The sequence below is a fragment of the Zingiber officinale genome, chromosome 11B (genome assembly GCF_018446385.1).
Source record: "Zingiber officinale cultivar Zhangliang chromosome 11B, Zo_v1.1, whole genome shotgun sequence".
NCBI lineage: Eukaryota > Viridiplantae > Streptophyta > Magnoliopsida > Zingiberales > Zingiberaceae > Zingiber > Zingiber officinale.
This window is the reverse complement of record NC_056007.1, coordinates 13,025,891-13,040,078: the sequence shown is the minus strand read 5'-3', so window position 1 is coordinate 13,040,078 and position 14,188 is coordinate 13,025,891. Positions and strand designations below refer to the sequence as shown.

Genomic DNA, 14,188 nt, shown 5'->3' with positions numbered 1-14,188 from the left:
TTAAAATTCATTGAAAAATTAGTGACAGCTATTGAATTCCTTGTAAAATTTGCTACGAAATTTTAATTCGTTGCAAATTTACAATGAAAATAAAATTCATCGCTAATATGAACAATTTTACGATGAAAATTAAATTCGTCACTAATTAGTGACAAAAATGTTTGTTATTAATTTTGTATTGAAATATTTTTTCATTGCTAATATTGTTGCAGATTAGTGACGATTTTGTTTTTACTAATGTTGTTACAGATTTGCGATGACTTTTCTTCATCGATAAAATTTTTCGCTAAATCCATGTTTTTTTTTTTTGGTGATTTACGTTTTCCTCCAAAACTGTCCATAGCTGACGATGAACAGGTCCACTTTTCTTTTTCTTTGTTGCTAGCTTTAGAATGAAGCAACCTTTTGCTTTTGTCTAGAGTACAAAAATTTTCTGACGTTCCATTCTGAATCTTACAATGCCGCAACTTTTCTCTTTTGTCTAAAGTACAAAAATTTTCTTCTGGTTATATAAAGGAATCTTCCCCATTAGTTTTGGAGCCAATAATCCCTCAAACTTCAAAATGGACACAAACCTTGATCAAGTCGCAGGGCGTCCTCTTCGATTAGTCAGATTTGGAGCTGAAGTGGCTGCAAAACCAGTTGCTGTTTCGAAGCTTAATCGAATCTGCCTTCATTCCGATTCTTACGATGCCTCCCGATGCAAACAAAGTAAACTCATCTTTCTACTTGAAGCTATTCTTTGAACTTTCATTCTGTTCGAGAAGCTGAATCTATAATTTCAAAGTGCAGAATTGGATTCACCTATGGCATGGATCCGCAAGATCACTAAAAAAACAGACAGCTATTTGAAAGGAATCAGAGATCATGGTATGCAATTTATTTCATGATTTGAAATCTCGTACCGTAATAGGCGAAGCGTATCATTTCAGTACTGGTAATAGGTACTGGTATCTCCTTCATTCTTTAACTTCAATCTATTACTAGCACCATACTTCGAAACATCAACATATACTAAAACAATATCATTGCGTTCATAAATCAAAACTTCCGTACAATTTATTTTTAAAAAAAATGGAATGTGAGAACCAAATCAAATTGAACTAAAACTTTGAAATTGTTTTTGGAAATTTCAGTGAGTTTAGGGTCCAAGATCTCAGAGACTGCCAAGGGAAAATTGAGCTTGGGAGCAAAAATTCTTCAAGCGGGTGGAGTCCAGAGATTTTTCAGACAAAGTTTCACAGTTGAAAAAGGAGAGAAGCTTCTCCATGCATTCCAGTGCTACCTATCAACAACAGCCGGTCCTATTACAGGCCTGCTCTTCGTTTCGATAAATAAGATTGCTTTCTGCAGTGATCAATCTATCAGAATCACATCTCCGGAAGGAAGTTTGGTACGAGTTCCCTACAAGGTACTTGCTTGATCAATCCTACCTTGCTAGGGTCTTAGGACCTTGTGAAACTTAACTAATGAATTGATTTCACAGGTTTTGATTCCACTGGGAAAGGTGAAAGGAATCAGCCTGCACGAGAACTCACACAAGACTAATCAAAAATACATCCAAATAGTGACCGTTGACGAATTTGAGTTTTGGTTTATGGGCTTTCTCTGTTACCAGAGATCATTGAAGTATTTGAGAAGAGCAATTTCAGCATCACAACTAGAAGATTTGCATTGAATTCATGAATGGAAGTGTTACGGCCCATGCAGCAAAAGAGAAGATCATTGAATACAAGAGATACACAAACAAATTTAGAAAGAATGATGTATATCAAGAGAATTGATTCAGCCATAGTAATCGATTTTTATTTAAGTCGAATATCTTTTATTTTCACTAGAATTGAGTCGAGTATCTTTTATTTTCATTAGAATTGAGTCTAGTATTTTTTATTTTTAATAAGAATAAAACTTATCTTATTCGAGGTTTAAAATCTCGACCCGTGCCGAGGTTTCGGTCCCAGACCGAAACGATACGGTTTCGGTATCGTATCGTGCCGTGCCGATACTGTTTCAGTATTTTTTTTTATTTATATATAGTAATTATTAGATAAATATGTTTATTGTGTATAATTTAAAAATAAGTTGTATATTAATTTTATATAAATTCTTAATTATTGAACAACTTAATATGGTTAGAAAAAATAATTAAATATAATTTTCTTTAAAAAAAGTTGATCTAGGAATAACTTGAATTAAAATTGATACATCATAATATGTTACCTTATTAATACCAAAAGGAGTGACGTGAATCAGATGGAAGCATTGGTTCTTGCGACATTCTGCTTAGGTCAACTCCATAATTCTCCAATGACCAGATTAAATAAGCATCCCATGACATGCAATATTGATATTGATTTCTCCACATGTTCATCAGCGTGTCTCGATTCATCACTGGATGTTGGATTTGAACTGGCACCACTGAAATCGAAACGGGTACAGACACAGGATAAGGATAAGGATAAGCATAAGCCCCCGAGCTCTGGTATGACGGATCACCATATGATGCATCAGAGTTATAATAAGAAGGTTACGAGTATGATGAACTTCGACTAGAATCAATCTCAGCTAAACTCTCCCGTATATCTTGATAATTATGAGCTTTCTTTTGTTTGTCACCTTTATATCGACGTTGATATTGAATAGTACTACCTCTAGCTCCATGATCATCATCTTGAGTTGCATGTGTGTAATCTATCTCACATGTCCATGGCTCTGGTGCTAGAGTAGGGGGGACATAATTTTTACCACTAGATGCATCACCACTGTCATCACTTCCATGAGTACTTGCACTGCTATCAACATCACTATCCTCATTTCGAACTTCTCATCGGACTACAGTGTCAGAAGGTGATGATGTTTCATCACTGTCATCATGTTCTTGCTCATCAATTGCATCGAGTAGATTTTCTCTAATTCTAAATGGACCACTTCCCATAAAAGTAGGAGGTTTTCCTTTTTCTTTCTTTTTTGTAAAAATTGCAGGAGCTTTGCCTTTGCCTTTATCTATGGACTTTGGTTGGGTTTGTGATGTTTGAGAACGCCTAGACCGAGATCCAGAAAATCGAAATTCTTGATCAAAAGCTTCATCATCTTCTTCCTCGCAGATATCTACTCTAGCTTGTATTTTTTCAATCTGTTGAGTAAGAAATTGAGATGGTCGTGGTGGGTCTCCTGCTTCATCAAGTAATGGATTCTCAGCCTCAACAGCGCTCCACCAATCCATCATTGGATCATTCTCAGTCTGGACAAATCCAATATCAAATGAGTCTACATCACCAGACTCCTGTTCTTCATTCTCTTCTGTTATTGCTCTTAGTTGAAGACGCATATTATAATGAACATAGACCATCTTCTCCAAGCGACGATAAGAAAGACGATTTCGTACTTTTGTATGAATGAGGGAGAAAGTTGACCAATTTCTTTCACAACCGCTTGAAAACGTTGTCTGTGAGAGAATTCGTACTGCAATCTTTTTCAAATTTGGAGCTGATCCTCCATATTGTAACCACCACTCAGCTGTAAGATAAATAAGAACAAAATTAAAATAATTATTTATATTTGTTGACAATAATTAGAAATAATTTTTACTATATTTACCTGCATCCATTTTATATCTGCATGAAACTGCAATAGGATCGCTAAAAGAACCATATGCCTCTCGAAATAATCGACTTTCATTAATAGTCTCAGCAATTGATTCTGTGTTTGTATGCAGTCTTGATATTACATGTCTGAGGGTCACTAATAAATCATCATTTGTGCCAAGATTATAACGATATTGATATGCCGGATTGAGATAATAGCCTATAATAAATAAACATATATAATTATTAATAACAATATTAAAAATTCGTTATCATTAAAAAAATACGTACCGGCCAACTGAATAGGTTTTCCCATTTGATCATCCCATCTTGTAGTGATTATATCAATGTAATGTTGATACTTGGTCGGTGATTGTAGACGCCTCTTAATTTCCTCTTTTGCTTCATGAATTAAGCGGTAAACGTTGCTCATTTGTGGCTTCTTGTCCATATCAACTTTACGTAGAACAACATACAATGGTTCTACTGCTATAAGAATATCTGCGATATAATCCCAAAATCTGACAGACATAATAATTTTTTGCACCTCCTTACCTTCAGTCGTGTTAGAATATCGAGAGGTTTCCCAATCCTCAGAAGAGAACATGGCCTTTAATCCGACTTTTTTCTGATTCAACGATTTTAACAGTAGAAAGTGAGTGGCAAATCTAGTCGCTCCTGGTCGCAAAATCTCCCCATCAATAAATTTCCTCATTAATCCATGAACCCAATGATGATTATAGATGAATTTTGTTAAAGATTGACCTTTTTTCACTACCTTCTTCACTATATCGAGCTTACCGATATCTGCCATCAGCAAATCGATACAGTGTGCTGCGCATGGTGTCCAAAATAATGTTTGATACCTTTGCTCCAACATCTCTCCAGCCCTTTTAAAGTTGGCACCATTATCTGTAATCACCTGTACTATATGTTCTGCACCTATCTCGTGAACTACACTATCCATCAAACGAAATATGTAGGGTGCATCATGATAGTCTGTAGTTGCATCAATAGATTTATGAAATATCACCTTTCTATTGCAGTATAGTAGAAAGTTGATGATGCTCATCCGTGTAGGTCCTGTCCAGCCATCACACATCAACGTAACCCCATATAAGCTCCATTGTTTCTTGCATGATACGATCCAAGTCTTGATCTCCTCCACTTGCTCATCTAAATATGGACCGGCAATTTCATATGCAGTCGGAGGTTGAATACCAGGACCAGATTTTTGGATGTTGGACACCATGCTACGGTAGTATGTGTTGTTTGCTGCATTAGGGGGAATATGATTAAAATGAAAAAATTTAGCAATACTTTTACTGATTGATTTCTTCTTCTCTTTTAAATATGCATCATCAATCCTAGTCTGTTTGCTAGCTTGGTCTGGAAATGCTAGTGGATTAATATCAGCAATATCAACTGCACGTCTTCGTCCCATAGAAGAAAAAAAACGACCAATACCACCTTGTATTGAAGTAATACGAACACTTGCACTCCTTCCTAATGTTGATGCAATAGTTGAGCCACTTCCACTAGCACCAGAGCCACTTCTATGTTGCATATTTTGCTCATAGTCATATTGAGTTTGAGAGGCACTGAGAGTTGCTAAAAAGTCTTCGTCATTTGGAACTTCACCACGACCTTCCATTTCATCATAGATTGGTTCTTTAGAGCTTCGACTATCAACAAGTTCACATTCTCGTTGTTGTTTATACTTTAATGCTTTTCTGTCATCAAGTTCCTCTTTCATTGCACGACGAACTTCTTGAGAAACTTTTGGACAATTAGAAACATCCGGATATCCACCAGCAAGATGTTTTAAGCGTGTGACCCCGCCGCCGCGTCCAATCATATCGCAATGCAAACATTGCCAATGAAATCGATTTTCTAATCGACGTGCGTGTCTCCAAGCTGGATCATGAGATTGTTGTTTTGGTGTCATTACCTATGCATTATACAAAAAGTAAGGATAATATACATTTCTAGGTAATGATCATCATTTTATAATGTCAAAAATGTATTTATCATTGTAAATTTACAAATTAAGTATATAAACTATAAACATCAACTTCTGAAATTTGCAACAATCTCCTAAAAATATTAATTCATCTTTCTCAATTTAGATTGATCAGAATTGCACAAGATTAATAGTGTTTTATTAGGAATCATAAACATAACAACATACCTTTATCAAAATTTTTAAAATAAAAGACTTGTAATATTTCTAAACATATTACAAAAGTACAAAAGTTAATATTCATGGATCCAAATTTTAAATTAATTCTAAGATAAAAAATATTATCTATAATAAATATATAAATTAGCATAAAGATGTTATTTTATATATAATAATTATACAAATTAATTAATTAATTAATTATTATTTTAAAAATATAAAATAATAAAAATATCAAAATATAAATTTAATTTATTAGTTTTTTAGAATTTTTATTTTTTTAGAATATAAGAATATAAATCTGAATTTTTATTATTATTTTTTTAAAATAAATTAAATTTAAAATAAAAAAATATTATAACATATATCTGAATTTTTATAATGTTTTAAAATTTTAAAAAGATTTATTATAATTTTTTTTAAAATTTTTAAATACAATTTAAAACATTAAAAATTAATTTTTCAGAATATTAATTAAATTTTAATTTTTAAATATATTTTTTATATATTTTAATTTTTATTAAGAAAATTTAATTAGGATTTATAAAAGTCTGTTGGAATATCACGTCAACCTTAGGAATTGTTATAAATCTAAATTACAATTTATTTTCCAAATCGAAATAAAATCATTTCTCGGGCATGCACGAGGCACACCCGAACTCGCCGCTGGGAGCGATCTCGCCGCTGGGAGCGATCTCGCCGCACGGTAGAGGCGGATCTCAGGGTCTGGCGGCGCCGGAGGCGTCCGGCGACGCCTTCGGCGCCGCCAGCGATGCATACGAGATGGATGAAACGAATAGGGAATACCTCTGCCGCTGCTCGCCTTACTGGTGCTTGCCTCGCCTCGCCGCTGCTCGCCTCGCTATGCCACGCCTCGCCTCGCTGCCTCGCTGCTGCTGCTAATCGGTACGTTTTATAGGGTTTTTTCGCGCGACAGAAGAAATCGAATCGATTCCTTCTGTCGCGCGATCAATTACAGAAGGAATCGATTCCTTCTATCGCGAGTGTAGCTTGTGCTGGCGCGCATATCACGCGCCGAAAGCACAGCCCACGCCCGCGCAATACATGCGCCGAAATCACGACGTGTCGTGTGCCGGTTTCGGCCGGGCGACGGAACGGTAAAAACCGTTCGTGCCGCCCGGCACGAAACGGCACCGCAATCCTTGATCTTATTTAATGTTTGTTTTCTTCCTTTATCGGGAAGGAACGTCAATAGTTGTATTTAAATGACTGAAATAATACAATAAAGATTACGACTGAGTTTACAAAAAGAAATCAAACCCCCTAGATCGAGAGGTTCTCTAATCCCAACGAGCCTCAAATTATCTCTACCACCATAAGTCGTCAAGATCGTAAATCCAAGAAGACAAAGATTGATTCCACTGATCAGTCGGTAAACCGCCCTATTATGCGATCCATATCCAAGGGTCATAACAAATTGGTATAAGAGCTTGTCGTAATAGGTGACTCACAAGCACTTTAACAACACTTTGATTCTTTTCTCAAAATTTACCAAGAGGACAAAGCTGCCAATGAAAAACAACATCAACTAATCCACACTCAACTAGATGAATTGTCCAAAGGCTTCTCTAAGCTACACTCGCACAACATCCATGCAAGTGAAGAGTGTAAAATACAGCAAATTAAATAATAATGTTATTTGCTAAATAATCTTAAGAGAGTTTTTAGGAATTTTTAGAAATTTTTTTGGATTTAATCGTAACTCGTATGACGTATTTGGAGGGAATGCATTTATAGGCTTGGGAAAAACCTGTTTGGAATACCCAGAAGCGGGAGTTGATTGAGGAGTGTACTTAGTGTTTGATTAAGCAAAACCCTAAGTTCATTTTTCCTATTTATCCTCACCGTCTGATTCCTCATCTTTTCCCTTCCCCTCCTGATCCTCACACGCCGATTCCCCCTTCCTCTCCTTCTCCCCTCTCACTACGTCGACCCTTTTCGGTTTCCCCAATCGGCGCCGCCCTCCCGACACCTCGCGCTTCCTCTTCCCCCACGCATACAAAGCCTTTGGCCAAGGGAAGCCGAGCCCTCTCCCTTGCGTCGTCGCCTTCCTTCCTCTTCCCTGATCTTGCGCCGCCGCACGGAGCACCGCCTCCCTTCTTCCCCAATTAGCCGGCCACACGGGTAGAACCTTAGCCAAGAGAGGAAAGGCCGAGCACTAGCGTCGATCTTTCCTCACCGTCGTGCGCACAGATTGCCCTCCTCTGCTGCGATTTGGCAGCACAACAGCCACCCCCGAGCCCTAGCTTCGATTCATTGTTGCCCCTTTCTTCTTGGTCTGATTCTGCTCGTCGCCGTCTCCCTCTGCTCTAAGTCGACGCCACCATCTTGACCTAGCGCCAGTAGCCACAACCACAAGATCTTCTGATCCGGCCATTCCCTTATCTATGGAGTTATGCTAGACTTCTTTCTTGGATCCAACAGGAGGCATCAGCAGTGAATTTCCGGCAGAAACAAGGTAACGATTGGAGGAGTTTGGTTTGGGAATTTTTGTTTTGACTGTAATTGACATGGATTAGTTTGGAATGTGTGTGGTTGTTCGATCAACCCTTGCAGCTCCATTCTTAGTTCCAGCAGCAGCGCCACCAGGTTCACCCTTTCAAGCAGCAAGGTTCACCGGCAGTGAATCAACAAGGGAGCACCTAAGATTCGGGTGAGTGTTGGCATTAGTCTATATTTTAGCTTAACTTGTTGTGATTTGGGGAGGGTTAGGGTTAATTAATCCACTTTGGTTGTGAAATTATTAGAGATAATTGACCCAATTGGATTAATAGAATTATCAAAGTGGGTTATTGTGGTTTGATTCATCATGTAGTAGATTGATAAATAAGGGGTTAAACTAATCTAAGGAAGATGATGGTTTTATTAGGGTTAAACCAGTTTAACTCTAGCTTAGGGGGTTAATCAATAATCGTATTCGATTATGATTATCCTAAATAGGTTTGAGGATTTGATTTAGCTATTTAACTCATAAGTAATTAGCTAAATTTGTATATCATGAATTACAGGACTTTGATTCGAGACGACGTCTCGATGTGGGATCTATTTCGGATACGATCTCCATTTTTTAGGCGAGTATTTTTTACTTATCTTTTTGATATTGTCATTATGATATGTTTAGTAGGTTATAACTAGTAGTAATAGTTATGCTTATATCTGCTTGGTATGTCACTACTTGATACCGTAATTTACCATATTGTTATTTGTTATGCATTTATGATTATGTCCTTCTGTTTCTTGCATTGTGTACTTATGTAGTGACATACAGTGCATTTCCGGATTAAGGTCTAGCTAGTAGTTTATACTTGGCATGTGCAACTTTTTTATACTTAGCATGTGCACCTTGTTTATTACTTGACATGTGTACCTAGATTTACTACTTGGCATGTGTACCTAGGTTTACTATCTAACATGTGTACTTAGATCATTGTTATGGACTTGGTTTTCCTTTTGGTACACATTATGAGGAGGTTGGTATTTTCAGAATTACATGCTTAGTGTCATGCACCATTTTGCATGATTGCATGCTGTGCGATTGTTGGCTCTATTGTTGTTAAGCACATCGCCAGTTACATGATCTGCACACACACAACCACTCATGGGTTAATGGTATTTCAGGCAGGGTGTGTGTGACAGTTTGCTCTGTCAGGGCTCAGCTGGTCCGCTCATGGGTAGTGTTGACTGCAGCGTGGTAGCGGGCAGAGATCCCTCCTCTTGACTATGACACAGAGATGAGAGCATTGAGCTCTCCCACTATGTTTGGGGTAGGAGGAAAGGTGTATTCCGACAGCATCCTGTCCACTCGGTCACTCAGGAGTAGTGATGGCAGAGTGCACAGTTGTCTTAGCCCTACCCACTCGGTCACACCATCGTGTGTGAGATGGCTGATTGACGTCAGGGGTGACCAGGACATTTGCATCATATGCATGGATTGCATTTATTGTTTGTGATTGTTGCATTTTGGATGTTGCATTTTTGTGGATGCATATGTTTGACATGCATACAAGAGGCATGAGGTATTTGGTCTGATGACCCTTATGTCAAGATAGAAGGCCAGGTGAGTACAGTTCTTCTTTTGTTGCTCAGTTCTGCATTTCCTGTTATTGATCAGAAGACTGTACTCCATGATTATTATTTATAGATATATCTTACTATGCATGTCAGCTTGATACCCGCTGAGTTGTTGAACTTACCCCGTTGCTTTATTTCTATTTCAAGTTGAGGCTGTCAGGAGGTTCCAATCGCTAGTCCCCCACCTCGTGTAGATATAGTTTTCTACTTTCAGACTGTTTCCTTGTTTTCTGATCTACATGCGTGTGATGTGTAGATCTTGTACTCGTGGATGTTATGTCGAGTTTTGGTCTACTACCCGTGTTTTCCGCTGCGTTGGTTTTCCGTTGTGGGTTGTGTTTTTCTCGAGTAGTGAAGTAGGTATTATTATAAACTGCGTGGTTGTGTGGTCAGCCGGAGGCTGATTTATTATAAACTACGTGGAATGTTTGTTTATATTATTGTATATGTTCCGGCCGTGTTGACCGAGGATTGAGAGGCCTGAGGGCTATGTAGTCAAGTATCAGATTATCACCCGTACAAGGGAGATGCTGCCGGAATTTTCTCTGGCAGGGACTCCCCCGGGGCGTGACAAAGAGAGCAGCAACCATCATGACCCACAAGGGCACCGATCGAAAGGGTACCGTGGCCATAAAGAGGGATCCTCATATATACCACGGTATTCGAAACTTAATTTCCCACGTTATGATGGTCAGTTTGATCCTTTGGGATGACTTAATCAATGTGACCATTTTTTTCGCCATCAATACACTCTAGAGGAAGAAAAGGTTGGCCTAGCCTCGTTCCATCTTGAAGGAAATGGCCAATTATGGTTCATCAAACTAGAACGTGATCGACCTCATATTCAATGCGAGGAATTTAAAGATCAGTGTAATATGAGATTTGGGTCACCTATTCGCAAAAACAAATTGGACGAGCTTGCCAACCTCTAACAATCAGGATTCATGGAAGACTACCAACGAAAGTTCGAACAATTGGCAGCACGTGCGAGTTCCTTAACATTAGAATAAGAAGTTCAAATATTCATTAGTGGCCTCCACCACCCAAAAGATCTCACATTGGCTATGAGTTTTGCCTGTGTTTATGAATGCCTCTCTAAATGATCTGAATCTACCATCACACCACGATGCGCCCCATCCAACCACCGAAGCAAGCATTTATCAAACGATTAAATCGAGAGGAAATGGAAGAACGACGTGCCAAGGGCCTTTGTTTTAATAGCGATGAACTTTACACTCCTGGTCATTGTTGCAAACGTCTTTACACTCCGGGTCATTGTTGCAAACGTCTTTTCTGGCTTGAGGGATTAGAAGATTCTGATGAACAAGACCACATTGAGGATGTTGAAATTTCCCTCAATGCGATCATAGGCTCCTACGCTCCTCAAACCTTGCGGCTTTGAGGGAAGACGCAGTAGCTATCATGGAATGTTACCCATCATTCATGTCTACGGACAAACCCGTTTTTCAAGGAGGGAGTAATGTTATGGACCGTGGGCAAGCTCATGCAACAAAAGAGAAGCCGTTCAAAAACAAGAGATACACGCACGATAGATTTAGAAAGAAGGGTGCATAACAAGAGAATTGATTCAACCATAGTAATTGATTTTTATTTAAGTCAAGTATCTTTTATTTTCAATAGGATTAAGTCGAGTATCTTTTATTTTTAGTAGGATTAAGTCTAGCATATTTTATTTTTAGTAAGAATAGTCATGGCCGGTCCCAAGCTTGGATAAACGAGGAGGGTTGCATTAGGTTCCCAGCCAATGTTAAAACTATGACAAATATTCAATGAATGGATCCAAAAATAAAACTTTTCTTATTCAGTGTTTGTTTTCTTCCTTTGTCGGGAAGGAACGTTAGTAGTTGTATTTAAATGGCCGGAATAATGCAATAAAGATTACGATTGAGTTTATAAAAAAAAAATCAAACTCCTAGATCGAGAGGTTTTTTAATCCCAACGAGCCTCAAATTATCCCTACCACTATAGGCAGTCAAGGTCGTAAAACCAAAAAGACAAAGATTGATTCCACTGATCAGCTGGTAAACCATCTCATTACGCGCTCCATATCCAAGGGTCATAACAGAGAGTTGGAAGCTGACTTCATCCTACTTTGTACATTTGGATGGTGGAAATGTGCTTGGTATATTTTTAACTGCAGAACAATATTCACTCTTGTTCTTAAAGTAGAGTTCGTCACCTTCCATAGATCAATAAATAGTAGTTTAGGCTATTAACTTTGATAGAAAACAGAAGGACCAGATCTACTCTTCCAAGTAAAAGTGCAATGCCATTTACACAATTAAGGGGATTATGGTTTCTTTAACTCGAGTCGGTTCAACATGTCAAACCAATTTTGAAGGTGAGACACTAATTATCTACTTAATGGAATTTAGGTAAAACCTAAGAAGAAATGGTCAAACAGATCGATATCACTGTTCATCCATTGATTGGTCAACAGTCAGCGGTCAATGCTAAAGAATCAACAAGTGTGTTCATGAAGGCTACTCTTTTGGCTTTGAAACAAAGGGCATCACGAAACCATGAGCATGAGGTCAATGGAACAAATATTTAGGTAATAAAATGGAATACAAGTCTTGTTGGTCTTCTTATTGCATAATTTAAATCACAAACTAAACGAGCTTAATATCGACAAACACAATAATCCACATGAACTATGAACAATGGCAGAAAATAATCTTGTGACATTAGTGAACAAAACTATAGCAGACAGTAAGAGAATAGTACCGAGCAAAAGATTGAAAGATGATTCTCAATGCTATCAAACACCTCGTCGATCACCTCGAGTCACTAGCCAATCTTATCAGCAACACCAGTTCAGAGAGGCAGCCCTGCATTTGAAGTAAAAGCTGAAAACCCCAAGAAGCAAAAGTATCAAATACAAAGGAGGCTTGTGAATTAAATTTCGAAATTTGAATGGCCATGTTTCAGATAAAAGCAGAAAGAAAACATAAGCAACAATCAATTTTCTGGAATCATTCTGTAACCAAGTTTGAAGGATGAATCACAGTAAATATCCTAAAAGCATGATTTTTAGCAGCAAAGCAACCTCCTTCCAGTAGAAAGCTTTTACTGAGTCGAAGGAGAGAAGATGATCACTCTTCAACTACCGGCGTTGGCTAGTGTGGAACTGGATCTGCTGGTGGTTTTTCTTGATGAACTCGTCGAATCACTGGGTCAACTCAGCAGGACCTACCGGTGGTGGAGGCGGATCTACTCGCCGATAGTCCCGGCGCGACGGGGAAGGCGACGCCACCTCTGAAGGCGGGGCAGCTGTCCGAGACGGCTTGTCAATTATCGCCTTCCAAGTCACCTCCATCGAGTCGTTTTCTACGCCGGCGATTGCAGTGGCCAAGTCTTCCTCTTCCTCAACTGTAGTTCCTCTATCGGACTCCGGTTCGGCACTCTTCTTGATTGAAGACACAGAAGAGGCACTGGATCTCTCGACGGAGTCAATGGTGAGGCAGGACGCGTAGGACTGGGACGACTCAGCGAGATCAGGCGACGCAGATTGCGAAATCTCGTCGCTCCAGATGTCCGGGGAGGGCTTACGATTGATGTTTGAAGAACGCGAATTGTCGAAAGATTTGACCATTTCGGGATCCCCAAACTCCTCCGCGGACCATTGCTCGCGTTGTTGCTTCTAATCAGAGAGCTTCCAATTGACGAGGATGATGAAGTGGACAGTGATGAAGAGGTGCGACGGCCGGATCCAGGAGAGGTGGGCCGCTCGGAGTCCCCGGGGGGAAAGGGGGGGAGGCCAAAGCGCCTGCGGCTGCGCCGACGAAGAGCACGCCGAGGAAGAAAAACGCTACCTTGAAGGCCCCAATCGCTGTCGCATATCCACCAATCTCAACCGTAGCTGACTATGCTACGGCGGAGATGGATTTGCTATAAGCATTAGCTGACTACGCTATTTATCATCGATACACATGATAAGGGGAAAACAAAACAAAGGCTTGTTCATTTGTGTTAAAATTTAGAAATTCGTCAAAATTTTATTTTATTATTATCAAAATTAATAATAATAACACTTCACCATTTGTTTTTATTATTAGGGCATCCTATTTTTTTTTTTTTTTTTTTTTTGAATCACCAAAGGAAGTTCATTTCCTTTGACTAAGTTCGAGTTGGCTCGACCTTGAATTTTGATATTTAATAATATGTAAAAGAGAAAACAAATAGGTCAAGGGAATACCGAATACTTATTTGGGAAAGTCCTAACTGCAGGTTAAACAACGAGAAGTTCTAACTGAACGTTAGGGAACGGAAAGTCCTAATTGTTAGTGCGGGAGGCACCAGACGATCG

At 38.7% G+C, this 14,188-nt stretch overlaps 2 protein-coding genes across 3 annotated transcripts; one reads left to right on the top strand and one right to left on the bottom strand.

Moving 5' to 3' along the window:
- The first annotated feature begins 563 nt into the window (after window positions 1-563).
- On the top strand, window positions 564-1,714 carry LOC122033787 (GEM-like protein 7). The gene is made up of 4 exons (XM_042592948.1): window positions 564-711; window positions 793-870; window positions 1,137-1,411; window positions 1,487-1,714. The coding sequence occupies exons 1-4, from the start codon at window positions 564-566 to the stop codon at window positions 1,676-1,678; spliced, it is 693 nt and encodes a 230-aa protein (XP_042448882.1). The 3' UTR covers window positions 1,679-1,714.
- Window positions 1,715-2,089: 375 nt separating this feature from the next.
- LOC122034633 lies at window positions 2,090-5,893 on the bottom strand. Of its 2 annotated transcripts, none has more exons than XM_042593951.1 (2): window positions 3,598-5,893; window positions 2,090-3,516 (listed from the first exon to the last, which is right to left on the bottom strand). In XM_042593951.1, exons 1-2 carry the CDS (start codon window positions 3,605-3,607, stop codon window positions 2,825-2,827), a joined length of 702 nt encoding a protein of 233 aa, XP_042449885.1. In that variant the 5' UTR covers window positions 3,608-5,893; the 3' UTR covers window positions 2,090-2,824. Both variants share the same exon structure in this region; 1 of them encodes a protein (XP_042449885.1).
- Window positions 5,894-14,188: the final 8,295 nt, after the last annotated feature.

Bases quoted from the DNA above. Each gene is read 5' to 3' on its own strand.
- LOC122033787 (XM_042592948.1), top strand. From the start codon at position 564: ATGGACACAAACCTTGATCAAGTCGCAGGGCGTCCTCTTCGATTAGTC. The intron at 871-1,136 runs GTATGCAATTTA...TGGAAATTTCAG, and splicing joins GAAAGGAATCAGAGATCATG to TGAGTTTAGGGTCCAAGATC. The intron at 1,412-1,486 runs GTACTTGCTTGA...TTGATTTCACAG, and splicing joins TGGTACGAGTTCCCTACAAG to GTTTTGATTCCACTGGGAAA.